Source organism: Chiroxiphia lanceolata, chromosome 2 (assembly GCF_009829145.1).
Source record: "Chiroxiphia lanceolata isolate bChiLan1 chromosome 2, bChiLan1.pri, whole genome shotgun sequence".
Classification (NCBI taxonomy): Eukaryota; Metazoa; Chordata; class Aves; order Passeriformes; family Pipridae; genus Chiroxiphia; species Chiroxiphia lanceolata.
This window is the reverse complement of record NC_045638.1, coordinates 63,075,766-63,101,648: the sequence shown is the minus strand read 5'-3', so window position 1 is coordinate 63,101,648 and position 25,883 is coordinate 63,075,766. Positions and strand designations below refer to the sequence as shown.

General features: G+C 33.5%; 1 protein-coding gene across 9 annotated transcripts in view; it reads right to left on the bottom strand.

Moving 5' to 3' along the window:
* PCDH17 (protocadherin 17) overlaps nucleotides 1-25,883 on the bottom strand; it is a 92,704-nt gene that overhangs the window by 43,818 nt on the left and 23,003 nt on the right. For 8 of the 9 annotated variants that reach the window (XM_032678787.1, XM_032678792.1, XM_032678793.1 and 5 more), the window contains 2 exons: nucleotides 20,063-20,121; nucleotides 19,736-19,908 (listed from right to left, as the gene is read on the bottom strand). In XM_032678787.1, coding sequence (XP_032534678.1) covers nucleotides 19,736-19,908; nucleotides 20,063-20,121 — 232 coding nt within the window. The remainder of the gene's footprint in view (nucleotides 1-19,735; nucleotides 19,909-20,062; nucleotides 20,122-25,883) is intronic. The other variant, XM_032678791.1, reaches the window with a different exon arrangement.

Genomic DNA, 25,883 nt, shown 5'->3' with positions numbered 1-25,883 from the left:
TGGATTTTACCTAGAACTTTTGAAAAAATTCTGTGTGAAAAGGAACTCCAGTGTTTACAAAAGCGGGTGATTTTTCTGTGCTACAGGGTAAAGGAGACTTCAAGTGTGTCTGTGGCCAGACCATGGAGCTCAATTTCAGGGTCAGAGAGCCCTTGACATCAGAGTGCCTGTGGTTTATTTGCACAAAGTAAGGCTAAGAGGGTATTACCTGATAGGATCTGAGCAATGGTGAATAAAGGATCCATTACCAACATGTTTCTTTCCGTGTTAACCAGACCCAGCCATGAAGCTGCAGCAAACCCCAAGAAGCTACAGCAGTCTAGTCAGGAGCCACTACAACCCAAACAGATCCCACCACAGTCCATAAAGGAACATTGGACTCAGGGTGGAAAAGCAGCCTAAGGCCCTGCTTTGATGAAAGACCTCCAAAGCACAATGGTGAACACCAGAGCCTATAAAAGCACATGTGCTTCTGTCCAAGGCTACATTGAAACACTTTGAAAAATTAATCCTTATCAATTAAACAGGCAAACTTGAAGATTCGCTCAATTGCATTAAACCACTAAGTGGATATTCTTATATTCTTCTTGTTGTACTCTTATTCTTTTCATTATTTTTTTTCTTATTCTTAGTCAGGTCTAAAATGCCCCTGATTCTCCTTACTTTAATTCAATTTGGCACTGATTTACGTTCAGCCAAAGTGACTATACTTTAAGCCCAAATAAATATATAAATAATTAGATTAAAAGCTATATGACTAATTCACCTGTAATGTTAATTTGGACAAATTTTTACAGCTGCCTCAGAGTAGAAAAAACATTCAGATTTTTTCTGGATTGAGATAAAATGGTAATAATAATGGATGTTTGCATTCCTGAGTGGAATTCTGCAACAATAAGTTGTGAAAGACATCTAGAAGCATTTTTCCAAGGGTGAGGAAGGTCAAAATGACAAAAGGATAAGGAACAAGCCTAAAATAGGCATTGAGAAATTTTTTAACAAATGAACAATACAAATATTATTAAAATATTGTCTTTGATATGTGATATTACTAATATACCAAGCAAAAATGGACATGGCCAGTACACGTACTTAAACATGTTATTCTTGTTTGCCAAAACTCCCAGGAAGTGTGAGAATAAAAATCAGAAGGAGCTGAAAATAGGAAATTGCTGGCAGTCATTGGAGACTACCAATATAATGTGCAGGGATTTTTCAGTAAAAAGGAAGCACAACATTGAATTTTTACTTGAACATTAGTTACAGGTATAATTATCAAGTCTCTGTCATAAAAATTCAATATGAATAGGCAGACTTGAGTCAATTGAATCACAAGCAAAAGATAAAATTCAAGATGAAATTGATTTGGAATAAATGTGTCTTCTTTTTTTTTTCCTTCCTGTCTTTCTGTCATGGCCTAAGAAAGAACAGAAAATGACGTCACATTTCTGCAGTATTTCCACGTTTCTGCAGAGATTCTGTTTCTACTTTCTGAATTTTAGACACTAAAGCTCATACACTTTTTGAGGTTGAAAATTGACTTAGAAAAGGAGGGTATATTTTAATTAGTAACCAAGGAAAGGTTTGTAATGAATGGAACACATCCAAGAAGAGTAAGCATCATGCAAGTCAGCACAAAAAACAGGCTGATGACATTTGAATTGGCTATGAGAATGTTTTTTAAATGAAAGACAAGTCACAGGTAAGAAAAGCATGTAATCTCAGATAACTTGTCCTCTAGACTGAAGTCACAAACTGTAAACTGAAAAAGGAACAAAAAAAAGGCTAGAGTAAAACTTAAATCATATCTGGAGAGGGAATAGCAAAGAAAAACTTTAACAAATAAAATCCAAATTGAACAGGACACATAAAAATTGGTAGCCAGACCAAACCCAATTATTTACTTGATTCTATACCTTTTTTTAAATCTAAAAAACAAGAACGCCAGCAGCTGTTTCTAAGTGAGGAATGTGATATAACAGATACCTCACAAGAGCAATAGAAAGAAAATACCCAGCAGAAACCAATGTAATTATAATTCCAAGAAACAAATTATATAGGAATGATGAAGTACACTGCACTTAAAACAACTAGCCAAACAGTTCACAAGAGGATAAATAGCATTTACTTGATTTAATTTTTAGCATTCAACAGGCCAGGTGGAAACAGTAATTATCTATAAGCTCCACTGTAATGTTGGCCATGAAGCTCTCAAATTTGATATATCTATAGAAAAGAGAAAGAGAAAAAGGGGGTAAAAAAGGCTACAGTAACATTTAACTTAAAAAATCAGAACTACTTGAACATGGCAAAGCTTTTTGAAAGGAAGTTGAAAAGGACAACTAAAAGACTAAATGCTTGCAGATAGCATGACAGGTTACCTAAAGATACTATATTAGGAGTTCAGAGAAACTGTATACCACTTATCAAAAATGCTTTTAAAGGACAGAAAAATATCCAGCATGGTGAAACAGCAGACTAAAAGAGGCCATTAGAAGTAAAAAGATACTCCTAAAAAAAAAAAAAAAGGTGGAAATTGTGAGCAAATTAGGATGAGAAAAATGCATAAATTCAAACAAATAAAATGTTACCATACTGTAAGGAAGTATGAAAAATGTTTGGAAGACTATTTGTTCATGACATAGAAAGTAATGAGAATTTCTACCAAGAAAATCAGAAAAAATTAAAGCCTGACAGAGGATCAGTGGATCAGTGAGGCTAATAGAGACTCAGCATATAATACAGTGCTGAAAGAAGATAAGGTCACAAGTACCCCCCACTCCTCATCAAAAAAAAAAAAAAGTTTGAAAAGAAAGAGCCTGGGGAGATTCCTGCAGCGTAGATATTTTGGGGATAGAAATGAGTCATGAAAACTGCCGGCAACTAAAAGATTAATCGACAAAATTCTAGAGAAAATGGGTAAAATGACTCCTAACGAATCAGCAGATCATATAGAACCCAATATAAAACTGGAGCATTGTAACACTATCACTTAAATTAGCTTTGATATCGAATGAATGTGAGCAGTAAAATCTGAGAGTATGAAGAGTTGCAGATAGATGTCATACTATTGAACAACTACAATAAAACAGCACGAGATTCAGACTCAACAAACACAGGTAATGTACGTGGTGGAAAACAGTAACAACTCTCAACACACAATCAAGTGACTCTAAAACAGATCTCTGTATTAGTCTGGATAGTCAGATGAAGACGACAGCTCATAGTTCATAAAGACAGCAGTTAGAATAAGAAGATATCTTGGAAAAAAATAGAGATTAAACCACAAAATATGGCTCTTTTAATCCATAGCTGCTGTGTTTAGACTTCTGCATGAAGTTCTGCTCATGCCATGTTCAAAAGAATATAATAGAACTGAAAAGACAAAAAAGAGCAGCAAAGATGATCAAAGTTATGAAAAGGCTTTCATAAGAGAAGAGATTAAATAGACTAAAATTTTTCAGCTTGGAGAAAACAGAACAAAGGGAAAATATGAAATGATTTTTGAATCATGATTGTCACTGAGAAGACTAATAAGAAATAATTATTTACTCTTTCTCCTAAAACAAGAACTAGGCACTGCTAATGAAATTATCACGTGGCAGGTTTCAATCAAAAGCAGTATGTTTGTACACACACCTAAGTTGTGGAGATCATTATGCAGGATGTTATAGAAGCTAAGGGTCCATAAAACCATTACACAAATCCATGGAACAAAAATCGACACAGGTTTGGTGAAAATTTTTTTTTATTATTTTCTTGCATTCTTTTCTTTAGACCTGTAATTGCACAGGGGTGTAATTGTCCTAGTCTTTGTGCAAATGCTGGAGTAACAGGAACTTCCACAAGGTGACTCAGATGTTACATCTAGGTGGATGATTGAATTACCTTCCGCAACTGTAGGTGAAGGGCACGCATATAGTGCAGTTGTCCTAGACTGCATGTTGAATAGTAGTTTGTTACCTCATGTGTAACTTGCATGGCTCAACCCCTACTAGAAAGGGCTGTTTTCATGTTTTTAAATTCCCACAGATTAATATTGTACATACTAAAGAAAATGTTTGAATCAGTGTGGTAGTTGCTGAATCAGTGCTTGCACTGCACCTTCCCAGCAAATTTTATTACTCTTGCTTTCATATCCATTATTCTGAATGTCAGGGAGCTATTTTTAAGTACTAGCTTCGTTCAGTTTAATAAAAGATATTACATTATCTGCACCAAAAAAAAAATAAAATTAAAAGAATTCCTTATAAAGAATTTGGTTTCATAAAATCAAACGTATATGTAGCTACCAGCATGATTCCAGATGAGATACATTTTACAGGAGTAGCATTTTAAGATCTATGTTGGAATATGGAGATAGAGACCAGAATTACGAAAAGTCACACAAAGTATACAGTTAAAAATTTCAAATGTCCAATAGAAAATGTACCTGCCCTTTCAATATTTTTATATGATTTACTATCATTATTAAGTTATTGCTTTAAGCTCAACTTCCTTTCTTTTCAAAATCTGTTCTATTGTTTTCAGCAATAGAATTATCATAATATTGAATTCTTATATTTGTTAGAATGAAGTCTTTTAATGATTTTCTGTGAAAGGAAATAAAAAACTTAGTTAACTTTCAAAAAGCATGGGATCTAAAGCCCAAACCAGAACCAATATCAAAGGACTAAATTGGCCATTATTAGCTCTATTGATGCATAGTGATACCAGACAACATACAGACTTATTAAAAAGTGTGTAAAGGTGTAAATTGAAGAAATTTTGACACTACTTTCAGTAATGCACACTTTTACTTTCCCCTTCTGCAAACTAGATAAACTCATTATTTTATGAACTATAAATTTTACTGTGAATTGCAAAACATAAGTTATTATAATTGGAGCTTAATCTAAATTACATTTCTCATAATTTCTGAAATAGAAATTTGTAGTCATTAAAAATTATCTACTTAAGATTTTCACAAAAAAACCCTTTTTTTAAATTTTAAAATGGAAGGGTTTGGTTTGTTTTATAAAGGTCTTCTCCATTTTCTCTTCCTCTGTAAAACTAGTTAAATATTAAAAAAAAACCAAACTGAAAACTAACAAAACCTAAACCAAATATTTTGTTGTGGGTAAGAAAAAAGTAAACTAATCCATCAGAAGAAAGTACTCAAATTTCCCAAAGTAAATTGACTATTTTGAGAGAGGGGGGAAAAAAATCCATATAAGATGTTTACTCCACTACTTGTTTATCAGTTAACAAAGCTGAAAGAACAAACACAAAAACAGAAGACAGTTGAAGGTATTTGAGTGATGTACAATACACAAGATTTAATCTCTGAGATAGTTCTGAGGGACACTTATAGAGCTAAATAGTTGTTATTAAGGTTACTCTGTATATGAGAAGGTACGTAACGTATTCTTGTCAATACTGTTCAATTTGCCAAAAATGCAGTTCAATCTTAATCTGGGTGAGCCTTGCAAGAAAGCAGACTATGTTCACTATCAATAACACTGATGCTGAATAGCAGCTTGTGAGACCAGATCTATATTGTGAAGCACTGCTGGCAAAGCTATGTCATATAGAAGCATGAAAAAATATGACAACCCCAGCTTACACAGCTATTTGGCAGAAAACTGACATTCACATAGCTATATGAATATATATTTAGATTGGTTTATCTCTTTCAGGGACATAGAGTAGAAAGGTTAGAAGGAGACCTCTTTGTGTCAGCATGTGCAGCATCTCCAGCTGCTGGCTCTCGTGTTGCAGAGAGTAGAGTGGTAGGTGTACTCATGAAGATAAACCTCACCTTACCATCAATAATGGCACATACTACTGTGGGTATGACAAAACAAGATAGACTTGAAGTATTTTAAACAAATATTTACTTGGATTAAATGGAATTGCTACTGTGTGTTTATGAAATGCCAGTTGATTCTTAAATGTATTTGCCAGGGATTAACAGCTATTCCAGAACCTATTGCTATTTAATGAACATACAAGAACTGCCTTGGATATAATAAGGAGCTAGGTTTAACTAGATCATGAATTACTTCCACTCACTAAATGATAAAAATTTACTAAAGATTAACATTATGTAAGGTACAGATATCTCATATAGAGATTAATTCTTAAATTAATATTTTTATTCATCCCTTGGTATTTAATTAAATTAAATTACAATAGTTTCAGCAGTCAGATAAACATGTTAATTTCTTTTGATTTTAAAAAGTCCATATAATCCAAGGCCATGCCTTTCCTTTCTTGTGAGTCATTTCAGTAAAATATTTCAGCACATAGAGCTTTTTAGAAGGTTGATCTCAGATTCTAATTTTAAACCTCCAACACACTATTGTCCATTGCTTCAGCAATTTGGTCATAAGAATTCAAAACAAAAGCCAAGTTGGTAAATATTTAAGCAAAGCATAAAAAATTATGCACCTTACACAGGTACCCAATTTTGTGAGGGAAGAAACAGCTCCTAACTGCAAATACATGGAAGACAGAACAATAGCCATGCATATTTCTGCCATGGAAGAGATATCCATCACCTCCACACCATTACTGATGAAATGGGAAAGACTTACTGAATAAATTCATGATGATGTCTCCAGAATAAACTTGGGCTGAAAGCATTAACACCCATAACACAAATAAGGAACAGAGAAGCCAAAAACTTGTAATAAACAATGGCCAGTATGCAAAAAGCTAGTTCCCTCAAAACCTGACTTGAAATTAATATTTCATAGGTTTAAATATCTACAATTATTTAACTATATCTCAGTCATCTTTTACTGACAGTAGAGAGGATGTGACTCGTCTTAATCATGTCAAAGGAATCATGCTCCAGAAGTACCTCTTGCTCTCCGTGATAATTCTAGAGACCTAATCAACTAATTAACTATAAAGAATTAGGGTAACTAGCTCAGAGGTAGGTGAGATGATAGTTGAAAAGGTAAGTACAAGGTTCCTGAGAACTCGTGGTTGTTCTTTTCTTTAATAGGGTTGAAAATGTAGAGGTTTGTCATGTCAAGCTTTCTTTCTTTTTTTTTTTTTTTAACTAACAAAACCTTGTGGTCTATGTTCTAGGTTTTCCAGTTTCCCTGTACTTATAGAGATCTAAATATGGAGGAGAAAACTTGAGCTTGAGCCTTAGTTTTGAATCCATTTTGGAAATTTACAATTCAGTCTAAATAAAAATGCCATTAACTTGAATTTCCTGGATTTCATTAAGATTTTGAAGAACATTTTTAACTGTCTTACACTTACCAATTTTTTTACTTTTCTTATATTTTCCAAAGTATTGTGCTCCATATTTTGAGGAAAGATTTTATTTTCATTTACTAGAAAAGCTTATGCAAAAGAATAATATTACCTGGCATTGGATTAAAAAGAGAAAGTTATATTTTGTTGATTTATAACAACAACAAAAAAATAGCTCATTTTAAATGGACACAGTGTTTTACCTCTGCTGACCCTGATGAACTTCTACTGCAAAACAAAAAGCACCTGTCTATATGGAATATAGTCCAGTTTAGGATTATTTAAATGCATCTAGTCTCTAGGAAAATTACAAATTTTGATCACTTTTGCTAGAAAATCAAATCCTACAAGAGCATATCACCTCTAACAATAGGGTAGTTTCTTGTTTCTTAGGAAATCTGAGTGTGTTTTGATTACTTAGGGTTTTTTCCTCTCCTCTGTGTTATGTGTTATATTCCCACACCTTTAACTTCTACGTTAAAATTTTTCTTTTTCCTGTAACTCTCTCTCTCTCTGTCTTTCCATACTTCTGCATAGCAGAAAAAGAATCAAGATTACAATAAGGAAAGCAGCTCTGTGGTACTTATCTTTCAAATGTGCTTGTAAAACTTTAAATATAAGTCTTCTTTTTAATAAACAACAAACCAGTAACTATTGTCATGTACACCTGTGAAAATCTGTAGACATTTAATAAATTTATGATAATCAGAAATTCTACTGACATCTGAATCTATACCTTTAAAGAATTTAAAGAAATCTTTAGGTTTTAAATGAAGATGTTTTCAGGCTTTTAAGCCTTTTTTGTCATACTTAAGGAGATAAAACATCTTCTGAAATCACTGTAATTAGTGATTGGGGCAAGATTTTTCAATAACAAATGGAAGGTGGGTTCATATTTCTCATTAATTGTCTAATCTGTCTTTGAGAGACTCTTTTCTTGTGCCAAAATTTCAGCAACATAAATATTTCTGCTATTCCTCACATACTAAGAATAAAATATGAATGCACACAAAATAAAATGTATAAAATTAAAAATAAAGGAATGAAAATAAGCATTAATAATAAAGAATGAATAAACAGACTGAAGGTAACAAAAATATGTATATTATCGATGCTTCTGCAGAAGGAAAAGATATATTTTATAAGTGTACGTCATAGGCTTAAACATCTCATGGGATTTCATTTTACAATACAATTTTACATTACAATAAATGTAATGAAGAAAGAAAAACTTTGAGAGAAGATTTATTTTGGAAGTCCAAACTATTTCAATTCTCTTCTTACTGTGAAATAACCGTACAATGATAACTGAGATACTTTTTACTACATGCTTCAAAGTATTTGATGTTTCTGTTCAAAATTTACTTTTTTCTTATTATTATTGTTTGGAAATTGTAATAAATGTTAAATATAAGTATTCTGAGTTAATATAATACTGCTTGTTTTGGGAACATTTGCAAGTTGTAATATATTTTACTATGCATTACTATATGAACTTTCCAGTATAATTCCATCCAAATATAATTTTTGAGAATATCCTTATTTGTTTATTATGAACATGGATGTCAAAGAAATTCAGCAGTTTGCTCTGGTTTCTCTGGTACTCTTGAGAAGCAAAAAAAGGCCACAACACACTAGCAATTTAAGCTGAGTTTAAAGCTTTCCTTACAGCAGTAGTTTCAGTGTTCAATGTAACTTTCTTCATCTTGCTCTACTTCATGCACTTCCCATCAAAAAGAAGTAATTTATGTGAACTTTGCTTACAACAATAAAATACCACAAGGATAAGGGACAGAATCCTCATGTCAAATCAAACTCACAAGGTTGAAAAGAACTATCACTTGTTAAAACTAATCACACACATGAAGTGTAGGAATATTCATATTCAGCAGTGCACACAGACCCAATATAAGCTTCCCTAGGCCATACAGATTACTGATGTGCTACGAAAGTCTCTTCACAGGGTCAGAAGAGACACAGTTCCACTTCTGTATTTCTGTTGTTCTTTGTGTGTTTCATTCAGACCTTGGAAAGTTGTTTGGGCTGTGTAGCTGCCTGGAGATCTTTAAATGTGCAACCTAAACTGCACTTTTTATGTTAAGAACTGTTTTCATTTGTTCAAACAAAAATTGGGTCAGATAGTAAAATCCACTATGAAGTATTTAACTCAAAACTCTGAGAAACAGTTGTGCTGATAGGCTACCCTCTAAAGATCCAGTGTGCACATCCCTATAATATTTAACCAGACACTGCAATTATATTATATATAAAAAGTTATATATATGTACATTATATGTGAGGTAATATACATTATTAAATATATATTTAAAAAACTTTATTTTTAAGTACTGTTTTTCAATTATATGCTCTTTTCTAAATTGACAGGTTTTGCCTCAGAATTACTTTGCCCGAACAAGTTTTATAATGAAAATAGAATGTTTTGTGAAACAAATTTGTGAATTGGTCTCATAGTTGCAGTTTTAAAACAAGCATAAAAATGTTTTAAACCATTACATTTTCTGTACTGTTAAGATACAGATTTATATAGATTTAAAAAAATCAAATTTTCAGGGACATCAGTTAATGATTTCTTATGTTTGTATTTATGCATATGCATGTGGACATATATAGACACACACATACTACTTATACATTATTAACCATATTGCATTACTAACAGTAAAAGAAATAATAAAAGATTATGCATTTTTTGACATATGGTCACATAAATACCCCCACTGATTTATGAGATAATTTATGTATAAAAAGCCAGAAGAATAGTGTCCTTAATTTAAAAAATACATATACTTGTCTTAAATGAAGGGCGTTTATGCCCTTCATAACTAAGTATGACTTGGTTATACTGGGCATATGCTCTTCTCCATTTCATGCTGCAGAGGGGAGCAGATGGAATTAAATATAGCTTGGCATGCAGGATGGGGGCAGTCATGGAGCAATATTTTTTAGTATCATGCAGGCACTACCAGCTCCATATACATTAGAGATGAAACACAAAAAAGGGCATGTCACCTTCAGGAAAGGGTAGCAGTCAGGGAACATCTGTTATACATGCAGTGTTCCCTGTAGAAAGAACTGAAACACGATGAAATATGCATCAAAAGTTCCCTATGCACTGAGGTACATTAAGTCCCTTTCAAACCATATGAAGCCCACTTGGGGAAGGGAGGTTATTTAAGTGCAGCAGCTGGAATAGGAGTAAAAAGCAGCAGGGAATGGAAACCAGATGTTCTGACATTCTGGAAATCAGGATGGGCAGTAGATGCACAGAGGCTGTTACATGGTATGTGTGCATCACTGATGTACAGAGATTAGATAAAGTTTCACTAACTAGTAATTAGTTAATCATGCTGCTCTACCTCTGAGCAAAGTCCATGTTAAATTCTAAGTACTATTACATTGTATCAGGGATTCTTGTTGTGAAGAACTACATAATCCACACTCCCTGAAATTCTCTAATATGGTGAGCTCTTTGAGATAAAGATGTTCATGGAGAAAAGACTGTAGAACGGGTCAGTGCAAATGTTCCCTTTCAGTATGTTTTACTGAGGATTAGACAGTATAACGCATCCTCACATGGCATTATAAAAAGGAGGGTTGAGTGGATCCTCTGGTCTGAGTAGGTCAAAATAAATCTAGATTACAACTGATAAATATATATTTATCCTGTTTTAAAAATCTCCAGGATAGGAGATTTTAACCTTTTTAATCCTTTAACTTACGTGGGTAGCCTGCTTCAGTACCTAGAGATCTTTATAGCAAAGTTCTTCCTCATATACAGCCTAAATACCCCTCCCAACCAATTAAACAACAACAAAAAGCAATCATCATCCTATTTATAACAATTTAATATGTGCAAAGACTTCTATTATATTTCACCCTGTCTTTGTTCATTTAAACACACCCATATTCTAAACAAACACTACTTTCACCTTCAGGCAATGTTTTGCAAACCTCTATTTTCTGCTGTTATTCACCACTTTTTTGATTTTGAATTTTTCCAGATCTTTCTTTAAAATATGCCTACAAACTACGTACAGTGGATGTATCACTAATTAGAGTGTTCTGCAACTCTGGACAAAATTCAGTTAAACCACTTTTCTCCCTCTGGAAACCACAGCATAGGAGAAAAGTAGTATGTAAACAGAAAAAAGGCCATGAAAAGGACAGTCTGTATTAGTCGCACAGACATTAGGAGATACTCTTTGTTCCAGAAAAACAAAATACAATTAGTAGTATTCCAGCTGAAACATTGCTGAATGGAATAATTAACTCTTGTCTCTTATTTAAGACACTTCTCTTTTGTCTTCCCTAGCTGGACATAAAACTATTGATAAATACAGTCCAAGTTCAGATTTCCAACAAATATATATCAGCTTTACAGTTACTCCATCTGCAGAACATTCCTTCTTTTTGGGAACAAGAATGTGGCTGGAACATGCAATGGGATTTTGTTAAAACTTGTCTATGTTGTTTACCTCATCTGTATTTTCTCCTGACTCAATAACAGGGGATACAATCATATAATGATGATTTAAAATGAGAAAGAGAGAAGGCGTATTTATTTTAATTGTCTCCTCTATATAACTGAATAAACACACATACTCTCTATTAAATGTTTTTTAAACTCTAATTCTGTGAAACTTAATTAAAAGAAACCTGTAAGTACCCCATACGAGGACATTTTCAGGCATAAAATAAGAGGCAGGAATAGACTCTCTAGTCCTGTTAAACCAGACTCCTTGATATTAAGTAACCATCCAATATATGTATATATGCCCTAAATATTACAAAAGTAAGTGCAAGTAGAGAACATCCATTTACCACCTAGGGAAATACATAAAGCCTGAAACAATGAAAACTCTCTATTTTCTGATTTCCTTGTTTCAAAAGTTGTTGATCTTTCTATGCCCCCACTTTTCTTCCAATTTATAAAAAGAATCAGAAAAGAAGAAATGTTAGCTGAAGATAATGATTTTGACATAGAAGGACCTCATCTTACTGAGAACTGCAAATCCTTCTCTTGCTCTTCTAGTGGGAATAAAGCGAAAAGATAACTTATGGATTCTAAGCCTTCCAAGAACAAACTGCAGTAAAATAACCATGCTCAGCCTGAGAAAAGACAGAATCAAAACAGAGAGTACAGAAAGGATGTAATGAGATTTCCACTAGTGACAGGGGAGGGATATTCTGCTTTGTTGCCTCTGAAGTAAAGCACAGAGCAGATGAGCACCAACAGCTACAGCACCCAAATATTAGAATATCAGATGCAAGACTTATGGTAATAGACTGGTGATCTTGAAGTGTATGGTATGCATTAATTTGCAAATAAGTTCAACAAAGAAAACTCCTCTGAAATTTATGAATACTTTCACTGGTGCAGTCTCAAATTTTTAAGATGTTAGTAATGATGTGTCTAAATTGATTCAACAGTGAAACTTCCAATGAAAAAAAAATACAGACCAAAAATACATATAATTTTCAACCACTGAATTAATCCGTAATAATAAAATAAGTAGAAATAATGTGGGGGAGAAATGAAATTATCTGAAAAATGTAACATAACACACCAAATGATACATAGAGGAAGTTGTGCTGAATGGCTGCAATCCCTTCTTTGAGTCACAGTGACATGTTTTGCGTGTGTATAGATGGAGAAAGCTCTTTCTGTATGTTTTGAAAGTCAGTTATAGAAATTTCACCCCTAATTTATGGCTAAATACACTAATTACACGTGGGATATGCTATTCACAAAATTTCACTGCTACCAGATACATGATGGCAATAATCTGCCAGATGCTGAAATGCACACCTGATTAAAAACCTGGTTTGGCAGAACACAACTCCAGTTGAAATGCAGGATAATGGGCAATAATATGCAGCAATATTAGACTAAGGTAATCTGATGCAAACTGTATTCACTGTCACTTGAGCACCCAGAATATTTGCAACACTTTTCTAACTTGTATCAATGAAGGCAGGTAAGTAGTGAAGCACCAGGTTAATCTATCCCTTCCCCATTAGGCTGCCATTTCACTTCCTTTTCTGTCTTCTTTTAGGACAAACATCTGTTTCCTCAAACTACTTCTTCCTCGTCTGGATAGCCTTGCTTGAAAACAAAATCTGCTCGTATACTTAAGAGAGCACTACAGAGTGAAGTTGTGATTGTGAACATTCTAACAAGGAAGCACCAAACTGGACTCTGCCTCGAAGCAGTCACACAGAATCAATCACAAATCTAGACTTGGTATTAAAATAACTGAGATCTAAAGGATGAACTTAAATTGACTGGTAGACTAACAGACGGTCTAAAAAGAAAACTTAAAACCTGAAAGATAATCAACATAACTGCAGCAGAGAGAAAAGAAAATCATTAATATTCTGAGTAAATAAAAATTGGCAAATATAAGAGTTTTTATTTTGCCTAAATCCATCATATAATTTGCTCAATACATTATACAGTAAAAGATATGTCACAGATTACTGGGTATTAACATGAGAAAGGTTATGATAATCATCTGCACAGCAAAAGCAACTGATCTGTATTCCTCTCTCTAGTTCATTAACTTAGGTTAAAAGGGATAATATTATTCTGATCTCTCAAAAAAGGGCATCACAGAACATTTGCATAGCCTAGCTCAGCCCAGATAAGGAAGTCTTGCAAAAGTGTTACCTAGATCATCTTTAAAGGAGTGCTTGAGATCAAGGCACTTAGAACATCTGAAACTTTTATGAGTACTCCTCTGACTAAAAGTGAAATATACCAATTTAAAAGTTTAATACCAATAGAAGTTTCAGTATCACCATTCACAAGGACTTCATAAAAAGGATGAGACCAAAAATAATTCTGCTAATTCTCTTACATTTAGAAGTAGTTTCACTGAACAAATTATTCACAGCAGAAAAGCAGCAAAGAAGTACTGTCGGTGGCTTAAATGTCACATTGAACTTGTTATATGCGCTAGAGTGGACATTAAGCAAAGTTAAATATAGTCTTTTTCTTCATGAAAGTCTCCAGTTCTACATACATTTTTAATCTTAAATTAAAAATCCCATTATTAGAATAAGGCCAAAATCAAATATTTTCAGCCTGTTGATAACAAATTTGGTAGACCAGAAACAGTTACAGAATAGGTAGGTTAGTTTTTGATCTACGCTAGTCTTCATCTAGGATCATATATGTGCTTGCATAAAGCACAGAAACAAAAAAAAAAAAGAAAAAAAGAGAAAAATTTATAGAAAAGAACAAACAAAAGCAGAAAACACAAACCCTCACTTTGTGTGTGATTCACCTAACTATTTTTAAAATTTAGAGTTCTAGAAACAGGTACAGACAGACTAAGAAAAGGAAAGAGACTCTCAATACAATTAAGTTGTTCTTGTAGCTTTCCTGGCTAAAAATTAATCAGACGAAAGTGAAGAATGGGCACTGTGTGCAAGTCAACAGTAAGTTAGCATCTTACCTGACCAATGCTAGGGGTAAGCAAGTTGGAAGGGATGATAATGCTGGACATAAACACTCTTAGGTAGCATCAGAACAAGAAGTGCAGTCTGACAGCCATTCACATTCTGGGCAGAGAGAATGTGATAGGAGGTGTTCTATCCAGGGAAAAAACCTATAGGAGGAAGGAATGTTGAACAAACCATTTCACAGGTTGTGTCAGCTCTTGGGGACTCCCAGCTTCCACCAGTTTCTAAGTAAAGGCCATCACCAGTTCAGAAAATTTTGAAAAGAAATATTTCTCCACAATCTTCCCTTTCCATTATCTCATTAAGCTGATGTATTCCTAAAGAACCCATCATCCCCAACAGCATGGTGATGATGTCAGACAGCAGAAATTTGCTTGATGAACTTTGTGCACTTATCAGTCTAGACTGATTCTAACTCAGTTAAACAGAATGGATTTTAATTATCTTACGGACTCAAGCAAGATTATGGCAAGAAAATCAATGCATAGTTCAGAGAAAATCTTGCTAAAAATTTTTGAAAATTTCTACTCTGCTGCAGGTGGATAATGGAGGATACTCTATTTCTAGGATCATTCTTGTTTAGAAATGGACACACTAAATGTTCAAGTCACTACAGACTTGGTATGTGAATGCGTTCAGTGGGTAAACACAAGAGTTAACAGTATTTGTAGAGATTCTGTAACACTGTAATATTTATTCTTAGGACTTGCATGCAGGACTGCATCAGTTGTGATGCAAATATATTTTTGTTGTGATGATGAAGAAAGAACTATTTTATTTTTAAGTTATATTTAAGTATCATTTTTTTTAATGAAGACACATTAGAGTCCTTTTATACTATTAATCTATATCCCAGATTAAAACAGTGCTGTTCTAGAGAGAAGACTGGTGGGCAATATCGGTCCTGGAGGAAACTCTCGCAATTGTGCTGAAGAGTTTCCTTTTACCTTCCTCCAAGGAGGTGCCTTTTTGTTTGTTAGTTGTTTGGGGTTTTTTTTGTTGTTGTTTGGGGTTTTTTTGCTATTTTTTGTTTATTCTATTTTATCCAGGCTATTGTTAATGAGGCAACCGTATATGCAGAAATGGCTCTTCTATGTGATGTAGGTGTGAACAGCAAGCAAATATGTTGAAAGAAAGATGCAATGTACAATGATAGAGCAAAACTCAACAAAGCTATTGAATTTGGAGATACTCAATCCCTTGAAGTTTTCTGATAAAGACGAGAAAGTGTAGATTTATGCTAAAACAAGAAAATACAGACAGGAAGAAAAAGAACAAAAGGAAAAGAAATTAAAAATTCCTGGGAAAATCTAATAAAGACAATAGTTTATGAGTAACTACAAAAAAGTCCATAACTCTATATTTTTTACTGATTGTAAGGTAAATATATGCAGGATTCACTAAGAAAAGTATAAAATGTACATCTCGCTGTTTTACTGCTCCCTTAGAGATATTATTGTTTATGGTTTATGGTATAATTTTCAGCTTTGGATACCTCTTAAAGAAATACAGAATATTGCTGTTATTCTTAAACCATACCAAACAAAACAATTATTCTGTTGTTTAAATTTAAAAAAGTGAATAATACATGCTACTACTTCAGGTGAAATAAACACCTAACTTGACAGATGTATTCAAAACTATAATTCTTGTAAGACTTTTAAGTAGGGTGATCTCAAACTGTCCAAACTAGTGATAGGGTTTAAAGTATCAGCAACAGAAGTGAAAATAGAGAGAGGTAAACAAAACAAATCTATCTAAAACCATTCTATCAAAAGAGTAGCAGGCATATGGAACAAGCTGCTTAGTAAGACAGTTGATTCAGACAGCATAAGTAAGCTTAAGAGACAACTAGATATTTTTATGCAGAAAGTGGCTTGGAAATCACGGCAAGAGAATATAAGGTTGAGATAACCAAAATGGGATATGCTTATTTTAACACAAGACTTACTTTATAGTTTGGGGTTTTCTTCTGCTTGCTTTCCATTAGGGTCATTCCATAAGCAATTCATTAATTAAGACATTAATTATATCTAATTTGCATTATCTTTCTCATTTGTGTAAATGTTTAAAATCACTAGAAGACAAAACTTGCTATTTGGATATATTTTCATTGAAATCATATCTAAGGTTCTATAAATTCATAAATTTCATAAATTTAATGAAAATCATAAACTAAGCTTGATCGCTTCCCATCCCACGCTGAAATCAGAAGACATCTTGCCCACAAAAATTATTTTGTAAAAACTCCTACTTCTCTGTTCCTGAGAGAAGCACAATTGCTGTAGTGCTAGCAACACGCTTTTTTATCTTAATGCGATCTTTTAATTTTCGAGCTGTCTAGGCTAGAGTTGCTCAAAACTGTAGTTAAAATACTGGTACAACTGGCATTCTTATTACTGCCATGGGTAGAATTGGACCCGTGACAATAGTATTTGGAATTACATGAAGAGTATGTCAAATTTAAAATAATTTTTGAATTGGGATTGTCAAATGAAGATCCTGAATTCACAGTTAACACAGATAATTTTTCAAAAATGTCTGAAGATTTAATAATTATCATTGTTCTAATAGCAGAAGCTAAAGTATTTTAAATATCTTTAAGCAACAATAATCAAGCCTGGAACTTGTCTATAAAATAGTGAATTCCTACCCTGCACACAACTCCAAATGATGACAGAACCATAACTTCTGATATTGCTTCAGGTGTTGTTGAAGACAAGTGTTCTAGCAAGCTTTCCATCTCCTTTTCCCAGAAAATAATTTTTTGCTAAAGAAAAATTAAGCTCTTTTTCTACCTTAATCACACATATCATTTTTCTTGCCCTCCTTCAACTTGGCTTATGACTAGAGAAGCAATTTTGTTTATCCTCTTTCAAAAGAGAAAAGTTACCTTGGGCTAAGAACCCTAATCATCCTAAACATGAGTAGTCATGAGCACCACATAGCTCCACATTTGTCCACAATGACCTGAAATCCCATAAGGTACTCAGTGCAGCTTCAGTTTTCATAATATGTCCAAGGTTTTATTACAACACACTTGAGACGGAAGAGTTCATTCAAGTAAACAAATTGATATTGTTACTATTTGTAATTATATTCAGGGAGAACAACAAAAAAAAAAAATAAGAGAGAGAAGAAAAAATGTAGTTTATCTCTCTATTCCCATTCTTTTTTTTTTCTCAGTAAAAAAATTCACATAAACATCCACTGCTGCAGTTCAGGGGCTGACAGTACTTAATATCCACAGTTCAATATATGTTTAATAAGAACATGTGAATTCATATAAGCCACAAATACACTGTTTCTTGATGAATAGAGTTCCTCATCTAGATATAATGATGAAGGTAAACCTGCGTTACAGGCAAATTCTTTACATTATAATGAAAATAAGCAACAGGACTGGTTGGCTTAATATGCTGACTAGATTGCATATATTTTGACCAGATTTGGGTTTATTGCTGCTGGACAAACTGCTGTTTGATCACTGACCATACAGTCCTTTTCTAAAAAACCACATATTTTTAATTTGAGTAGTAAGTAGTTTCCTAGTGAAACTTTAAAGATTTTAGAGCTCTTTCATGGCTATACTTGATAGATAGAAATCCAGAGGTTTTGTCTTTGTTTCACACAAAACTGAGAGAGTAAGACACACACTCAAATAGCTTCTTTAAAAAAAAATATCCTGTACAGTATCTTTATACAGATCAATGTCCAATTATAAGCAGAGAGTTGCTGTGGCAAAAGGTCAGGAAAAAATAATCTTTCCGGCATTTATTACTTGGAAAATAAGGTCACATATGAGGTCAGACTTCAAATACATACAGAATAAATTATACTGCTGCATTCTAAATATCCTACACAGCAAAAATTATACTGCAATCTCAACATAATCAGAAAAATTAAGTTGAACATGTATTTTCTGGTGAGTGTACTACAGACCAGAGTCAGCTAGGAGGCAAAAAACCTAGGTCCAATTAATCAACAACTAATAAAAAGCTTATCATATATTTCTGCTTAATTATAAATATAACTTCTTATTAAGGCTGACTGATTTAATAATCTCTTAACCGTCTCTAACACTGAATCACCTTCCCCACAACAAAGTAAAATAATGGCAAATGTACAAAACATTTAAAAATAATTCAACAGTGCACTTCTTTACTGCTTACAGCCTAGAAGCAAAACACAAATGCACACAGTGCTGGAGTGCTCAGTCTGTCTGATGCTTTAAAAAAAAGAAGTGCCTCTTTTGAAATAAAAGGTCTTCTAATTAGATAAAACACATCTGGAAAAAAATGAATTGGATGCAGTTTGAGGAAATAAACATGCTTGTTTGTCAGAATGAATGCTGGAAGAATGTCCAGATGTAAGTCATTGTCCTGATATAAGTAATTTTAGCTCTTTCACAGAGACTCATTTTTGGTACCTTCACAGAGTATGAATAAAAGTATATTGAAAATCAGATTATACTATTATTTGACACTTCTCACACTATCATTAATTGTGAAATCAACATTACAAATAGGAAAATGCATCCATGAAATGAAAACATCTTCAGATTAATTTTTACTCTTTTGATATCCCCAGCCTCTTTTCTTTTCCTCTTCTCCAAGCTACATGCAGAATGTAAATGACTGGCATTCTTTTATCTGTTGCAGTCATGTCTAGTTTGAATTTCCAAATCACGCTTTGGCAGAAGGACTGTATATAATATATCACAGGCAATGCAAGTGGAGATAAAGTATATTCTAATTATTTTAAAAAACTCTTATTTTTTTTAATCTACTTTGGACACTTGTGGTTTCATTTCATGTTCATTCTGAAAGATACTAAGTGTTCTTTGCTCTAGGCTAGTGACAAGATTTACTGTTTTCTCTGATAGTATTATCGGTGGGCTATTCCACCCTGATAACCGGCAACTGCAATACTAATAGGTTCATAATGACGGTTTAAACTTTACGGTTTTGTAAGCACTGGAGGCTTCACTCACCTTGTTCAAGTGGTTGGCTTTTAGTTGAAGTAGTTTTCATCTTGAGTGCCTCCCTAACAGACATGTCACAGCAGGAGCCTTTGTTAGTGTCTTGGTCACTGTCAGCCTGATCACTGTCCCCATGCCCGCTGTCCCTCAAGCTGGCTCTTTCTGGATCCTTGAACGTGGAGCTACTGAAATACATATTAAAAAAAAAAAAAAAGAAAGAAAGAAAAAAGAGAGAGAGAGTTGTATTTACTTGTTCTAAGTTGAATTGTACTCTCTGGCAAAGCAATTTTGACAAGAATGCAAATGGGGAAGCCGAGAAAGTTATTTAATAGGCCTTACCTTTGAACAAACTGCTGCCTGCTGCCCATGTAATTGGGCTCTGCGGGAAAATTGTCTGTCTGTGAAAGAGAAGGAAAAAAATACGTATAGTTGTACACTGGACAAATCTCCTGCAGAGCAACAAGATTTCCTAGAGGAGAAATGATTAATAATTCAAAAATTCCCTTAATCTTCAGATTTGTACATTTTAATTAAATTGGAAAATGCTGGCATGTAATTATGTGCTCAGAACAATTAAATGATTCCGGTCCACAAATTACCTGCTAAAGTAAACAATGAGGCTCCAGTAAGTGGCATTCTCTGTTAGTACCCAGACAGATGACACTGTTTATGTTTTTTCATTAGTTAGATATTAAGACTGATGGTTATTGAAAATGAGAGAAAAAATTACTTTTGCATATTACAAAAGTGAATTATTCAATAATACTAATTTTTAATCATAATTACATTATCTGCTGGGATTCTGAAGCTCTTACTGCTGTAATGAAATTTCATATACTGCTATCTTACTCTTGAATTGAAAAAATAAACAAAAAATCGAGAAAGTTTATGGCTGAATAGCTATGGTGTTTCTTAGATGCTACTGGAAAAATGAAAGTATGAAAATATTTGGATTTTCTCTCCTTAATTTTCATCAGTATTAATAGCTATGTCAGAATAATGAGAGTCACACATGCAAACGAACATTAAATGATCATTGTTGACAAGTAGTTTTTAAAAGAATATACTTTCATTAAGTTTGTCACGAGTATATTTTTAGCAGCATGAGCCAAGTAACTGTAGAAGCAGAAGTATTAAAAGCATCCAGACCAACATGGAGTCCTGCCAAAGCGAACTGAATTCCCCTTGTATCATTAGCTGAAGTTCCTTGGGAGAAAGAGAGACTGTATCATTCAGAAAACTCCGTATACTGTACATTCACACACGTCACTTCTTGCAGCTGACCTAGCAACAGAGCTTCTACTGTTTTCTGCATCACTTCATATCACCCCTCTATGGTCTGCAGAAGATCTGAGTTTTGCAACAGCATCCAGCATATCAGTATCGGTAACATGGGTAGCACTCAATTAATGGAGCAGAAGGCCCAAGGTAAGGTTTAATGGCACATAACAATTGTTTACACAAGCAACTGGTCTCATAGATATTTGGTTTTCCCTGCCACTCCCCCTCCCCACCCCGCAATTGTTTTACCTTTGTTTTGGTTTTATCAGTAGGAGGTAATCAGAAATATTTGCTACTTCTTGGGTGGTTGGAATACTGGAGCTTGGAAAAGAGGCATGAAGTTTCATCCAAAATTTAAGTCATGTTGTTTGCAACAGAACATAGGCAGACACCTTCCACTCTCGAGGGACTTGTGAAACAGATGTGCTTATAGAGAACTATCTTCTATATAGCATGTATGTCAATGTACACCATACTTTCTTCTTGTTTCTAAAACTCTTTAGTTCAAGAATTAAAATTATGACACATTATGTTCACATCCTGATGAGAAGATCCTGGCTTTAATATACACAACTAGAATAAAAGTTTATCTTTACATTTATTATGTATCAAGTTAGAAAAACAAACATTGAAAACAGGAAAAAAAAAGAATGTGTAAAAATAAATATTTCAGCATTCTTATGTGTAGTTTCTCAAATGCAGCACATCATATTTTGGAAGCATCTTTAATTCTGCCATTTATTCTTTTCTTCTCACAAATTTTAAGCTAGTATATCCCTTCTGTGTAGCATATATATACACAAATAATCATTATGACACTCACAGAGCCAACATTTATCAACCCAAATAAACCTTTACAACTGCAGAATTCATGTCTATTTTCTACGTCTAATATCTCAAATAGAGACATCCAGGAAAACTGACCTTATGCTTTTACTTACATAAGACATCTGTCTCCTCCTAAACACAGCTGCTACTAGAATCAACATTTCCATTTTTCGTGACATTGGCAGTCAAAATAACTGCTATAAACTGCCTTTTCATCAATTCTCTGCCATTAGAAAAGTCACAATTTTGCCCTGGAAATAATTATAGCTTCTCCTTTCTGATGGTGCTAGGAGCTTAGTTATAACCTGGACCATAGTTAGAACTAGTTATGCTTTTTGTCTCTGCTTTTTTCACAGCAAAGAAGCATTTCACACATCCTGGACTAGCCAATAGAGAGATTTTAAAATAGAAGCTATGACCACATCTTAGCTGCTGTCCTAGAAATGGACCTCTTTCTGAGAAGTTCTGTATTTACGGTAATTATTAACGATCTTTAACTAGATAATAATTGACCAATTTACTTCATATTACATTTTGCAACAATACAATGAGTTGGGTGCCATGTTACAGTAAGTTCATTACTGCAAAAGAACAAATGTAAATACTTGATAACCATATAGAGACACAGAACTCAGAGCTGAATACTTTTCTTTCTGCTCTAAAAGTATTATTCCTTCTCCTATGAATTATGAAAATACGATGCTTGTGTTGAACTGTAACAGAGCTCTCTGAGACACAGGCAGCAAAGGGAGAATTGTTTCGTGTATGTTAATATCTATCAAAAATCGTGATAATAAGCAAACATTTAAGGCTAAGGAGTTTGGAGAAATCTTAGAAATGTAAGCATCTGCTTCACAATGGACTAGAGAGAGAGATGAATGTTTAACTCCCTTAATTTTTTTTTTCTTTTGTAATCCCAGTTGAAGTCAGAGGTCATACACTTAAAATTTTTACACTTTAATCTATGGAAGTGATATTATACATTTCAGCTCATGCATTAATCATAGTTCTTTACATTGCATAGCTGTAACTCTAAGAAAGGAGTTCTACTTTAAAAATCTACTGACAGCAAAAAACTTCTTGTTCTTCTGGATATACAGCCCTTTCTAGGATAACAGAATGTCCAAGCCTCTCTACCTCCAGTTCTAAGATAGGTTTCAGTTCACTTGCAGAAAACCATCTAAAAGCTAGTCAACTACTCTAAGCTAATCAGCCAAGATCCCTCAATGTGCATCAGAGACATACAAGATAATTCATCACGTTTTGGTCATCTAGCTTTGGTACATACTGCTCCTGGAAATTACTTTCACCAATAACCGTAGGACAATCTAGATGACCAGCAAGATATTCAGTGTAATAGCTTAAGTAAGATGCATCATATCAGAAATGAATTGTATGGAATTACAATCTCCTGAGAAATAAACAAAAATTATCCAAATGCCAGCACCATTAACCTCCTGAAGAACAAAATAAAACAAACTTCATCCTCTCCTTTCCCCTCCCCCCCAAAAATCTCCAGAACAATCTATCTCTGAAAGTCACTGGAGTTAAAGAGTAAAGAAATATTTTCTATCTCTGTGGTTCAAGATTGAGGGCTGGAGTATTAACTAGATCACCAGCTGCTAAAACACAAGTTCTCCAGCAGTAGGCAATCATACTGCAACAAATATTCTCTAAAATTAAAACAAAAGAAGAAATGTCCACTGCCCAAGTAGATACCAGAGAATTAATGTTTGTGATGTCAACCTAACTGTCCAAAGCTACCCTAGAGGAGTGGCCCTGTTTTTATGGCTCATTTTCACAGATTATTGGAACCAGCTCATTTCTGCTGAGAGTACGCTGTTAAACCATTCAACAGATAATCTTTTTTGACAGCTCCTACAACAGATCTTTAAAAATACTTTCTTCCATCTATCTGTTCTAATATGTGACTTTAGAATAAATATGAAATTTTAGGAACACTGTTGTTAGTGTGATGTTGCGGAAAAATGTCTGAGGGTTTCTGTACACGTATTTAATACAGCTTTCTCAGAAAGATGAAGCTCTTTAAAAAAAGTAATTTTAATAGAGGTCAGAATGCATATGGACCTTTCAAAACCTGCCAAAATTTAAAAGAAAAGAGGATTACTACCTTTCAGAAAATATGGATTTTGTTACCTTTTTCATCAGTGAGTTGAGGAGAAGAAAAATAAAAGATCAGGTAAATTAATCTGCGTAAAATACACTTTTCATAGAATCATCAAATGGGTTAGGTTGAAAGGGACCTTAAATATTATCTAATTCTATCCCCTCTATCACGGTCTGGGACACTTTCCACTACTCAGGTTGCTTGGAGACCCATCCAGCTTGGCCTTGGAAACCTCCAGGTATGAGACATCCACAATTTCTCTGGGCAACATGAATTGGTTGGAGTTACTGGTATGAAGTTTCAAATGTGACAACATGATTGCTAAAGTCTAATAATGTAACTTTAAAAATTGTTAACTGGACAATGTTTGTATGAATAACATGAACAATATCCTTCAAGTGCTATTATTAACTGTCTACAAAACCATTCATTCTATTGCTCATGTTAGAGCTTGCATATTATCTAGGTCCCACACAAGGACCTAGATAAACTAAAATTGGTGAATTTGGAATACTGAATTTTATAGAGCCAAAAACATTCAGAAGTTTGAAAGTAAACAGTTAAGTTTCTACTGATTAATTCTGGAATGGCTATGGTTTCCAAAAGTTTCATTTAGAGAAAGGAAAATGAAAAATTATGGCCAAGAACACAGTATGAGAAACAAATTCTTTATAGGATCCATTGACCTTAAATAAACTCATAAGGAAAAAAAAAAGTAAAAACCTCATAATTGGAAACAGTTTGAACAAGCCTGGGTCAAGCATTATAGTATGAATTATAGGAATTTTTTTTAGCAATGGGCTACATTCATCTTTTGTTCCGTCTTTTATCTTTTCAGAAATTCATGTTCAAAAAGTATATGTGTTTACTACTCTTGAAGTATGATGACATTTTTATAAATAAAAAAGAGTTCTACTGTGGTTCTACACACACTCTTTTTATTTATTTTTTTTCAAAAAAAGTCAGGTTTAAAATTACTGTGCCATATTAATCAATCAGATTTCAAGAATCCTACTATTACTCAGTAAGATAACAGTAGAGAACTTCATAAGGCTTCTGTTTTCAAGAATTACTGCAAAAAAGCACTGTCTATTAAAAATTAGGGGTTTCTAGCTATTTTTCTGCTTTTTTTGCCTTTTCAATAAAAGTCTTTGTTGCATCACAATTCTGAAGATTTCTAGCAATCTTTGGTGTATTCACTACTGTTTGAATAAAGTTATAGAAAAATAAGAGAAAGTTTGTTCAATTCAACTGGTCTCTCTAATAAAATAAAAATATCTTAAAATCTTAAAAAAAATGGCTACAATGAAAAGGACAGAGGAAGTGAGAGAGAGAAAGAAAGGGGCAGAGAGAGAAATGCAATTTTTAATTATTCTTTACAAATTATGCCCAGAAATAATTGCCATATAAGAGAAAGATGTACTCTAAAATATAAAAAAACCCCTTCTTAGACATTAATCAGATTTATGAATATTAGACTACTGGAATAGTCACATTTTTTTCTCATGATTACAAGAAGAAGTATTGCATTTTCAGAAATCATTCAATGCAACTCCGTTTTATGTAAGTGTTCATACCTGGAACTATAGTAAAACAAAAAGTCTTTGCTGACTCTAACTTCTTTTTAATTAAACATTAAATGTAAAAATGGCATGAAACATTTCTCCCCCTTATCAGACTGCCACTTAATATCTAACTCAAGCATCTTCTGTGTCTTTTCTTGAAAAGCTTAATTCCAAGTATTCATTCCCTCCTCACCCCCAAGAAACAAAGATCTTATATAATGGCAATGTCTTCTGAAGACAAAAGAATTGTATTCTGCCAAATCGAGTTTTGAATGAGCAGACAATTGCTCATTTTGTTAGGAACAGTGTGGGTTCAACATAGTACAATTTTTCACAAAGGCTAATCAGTATAAGAGTG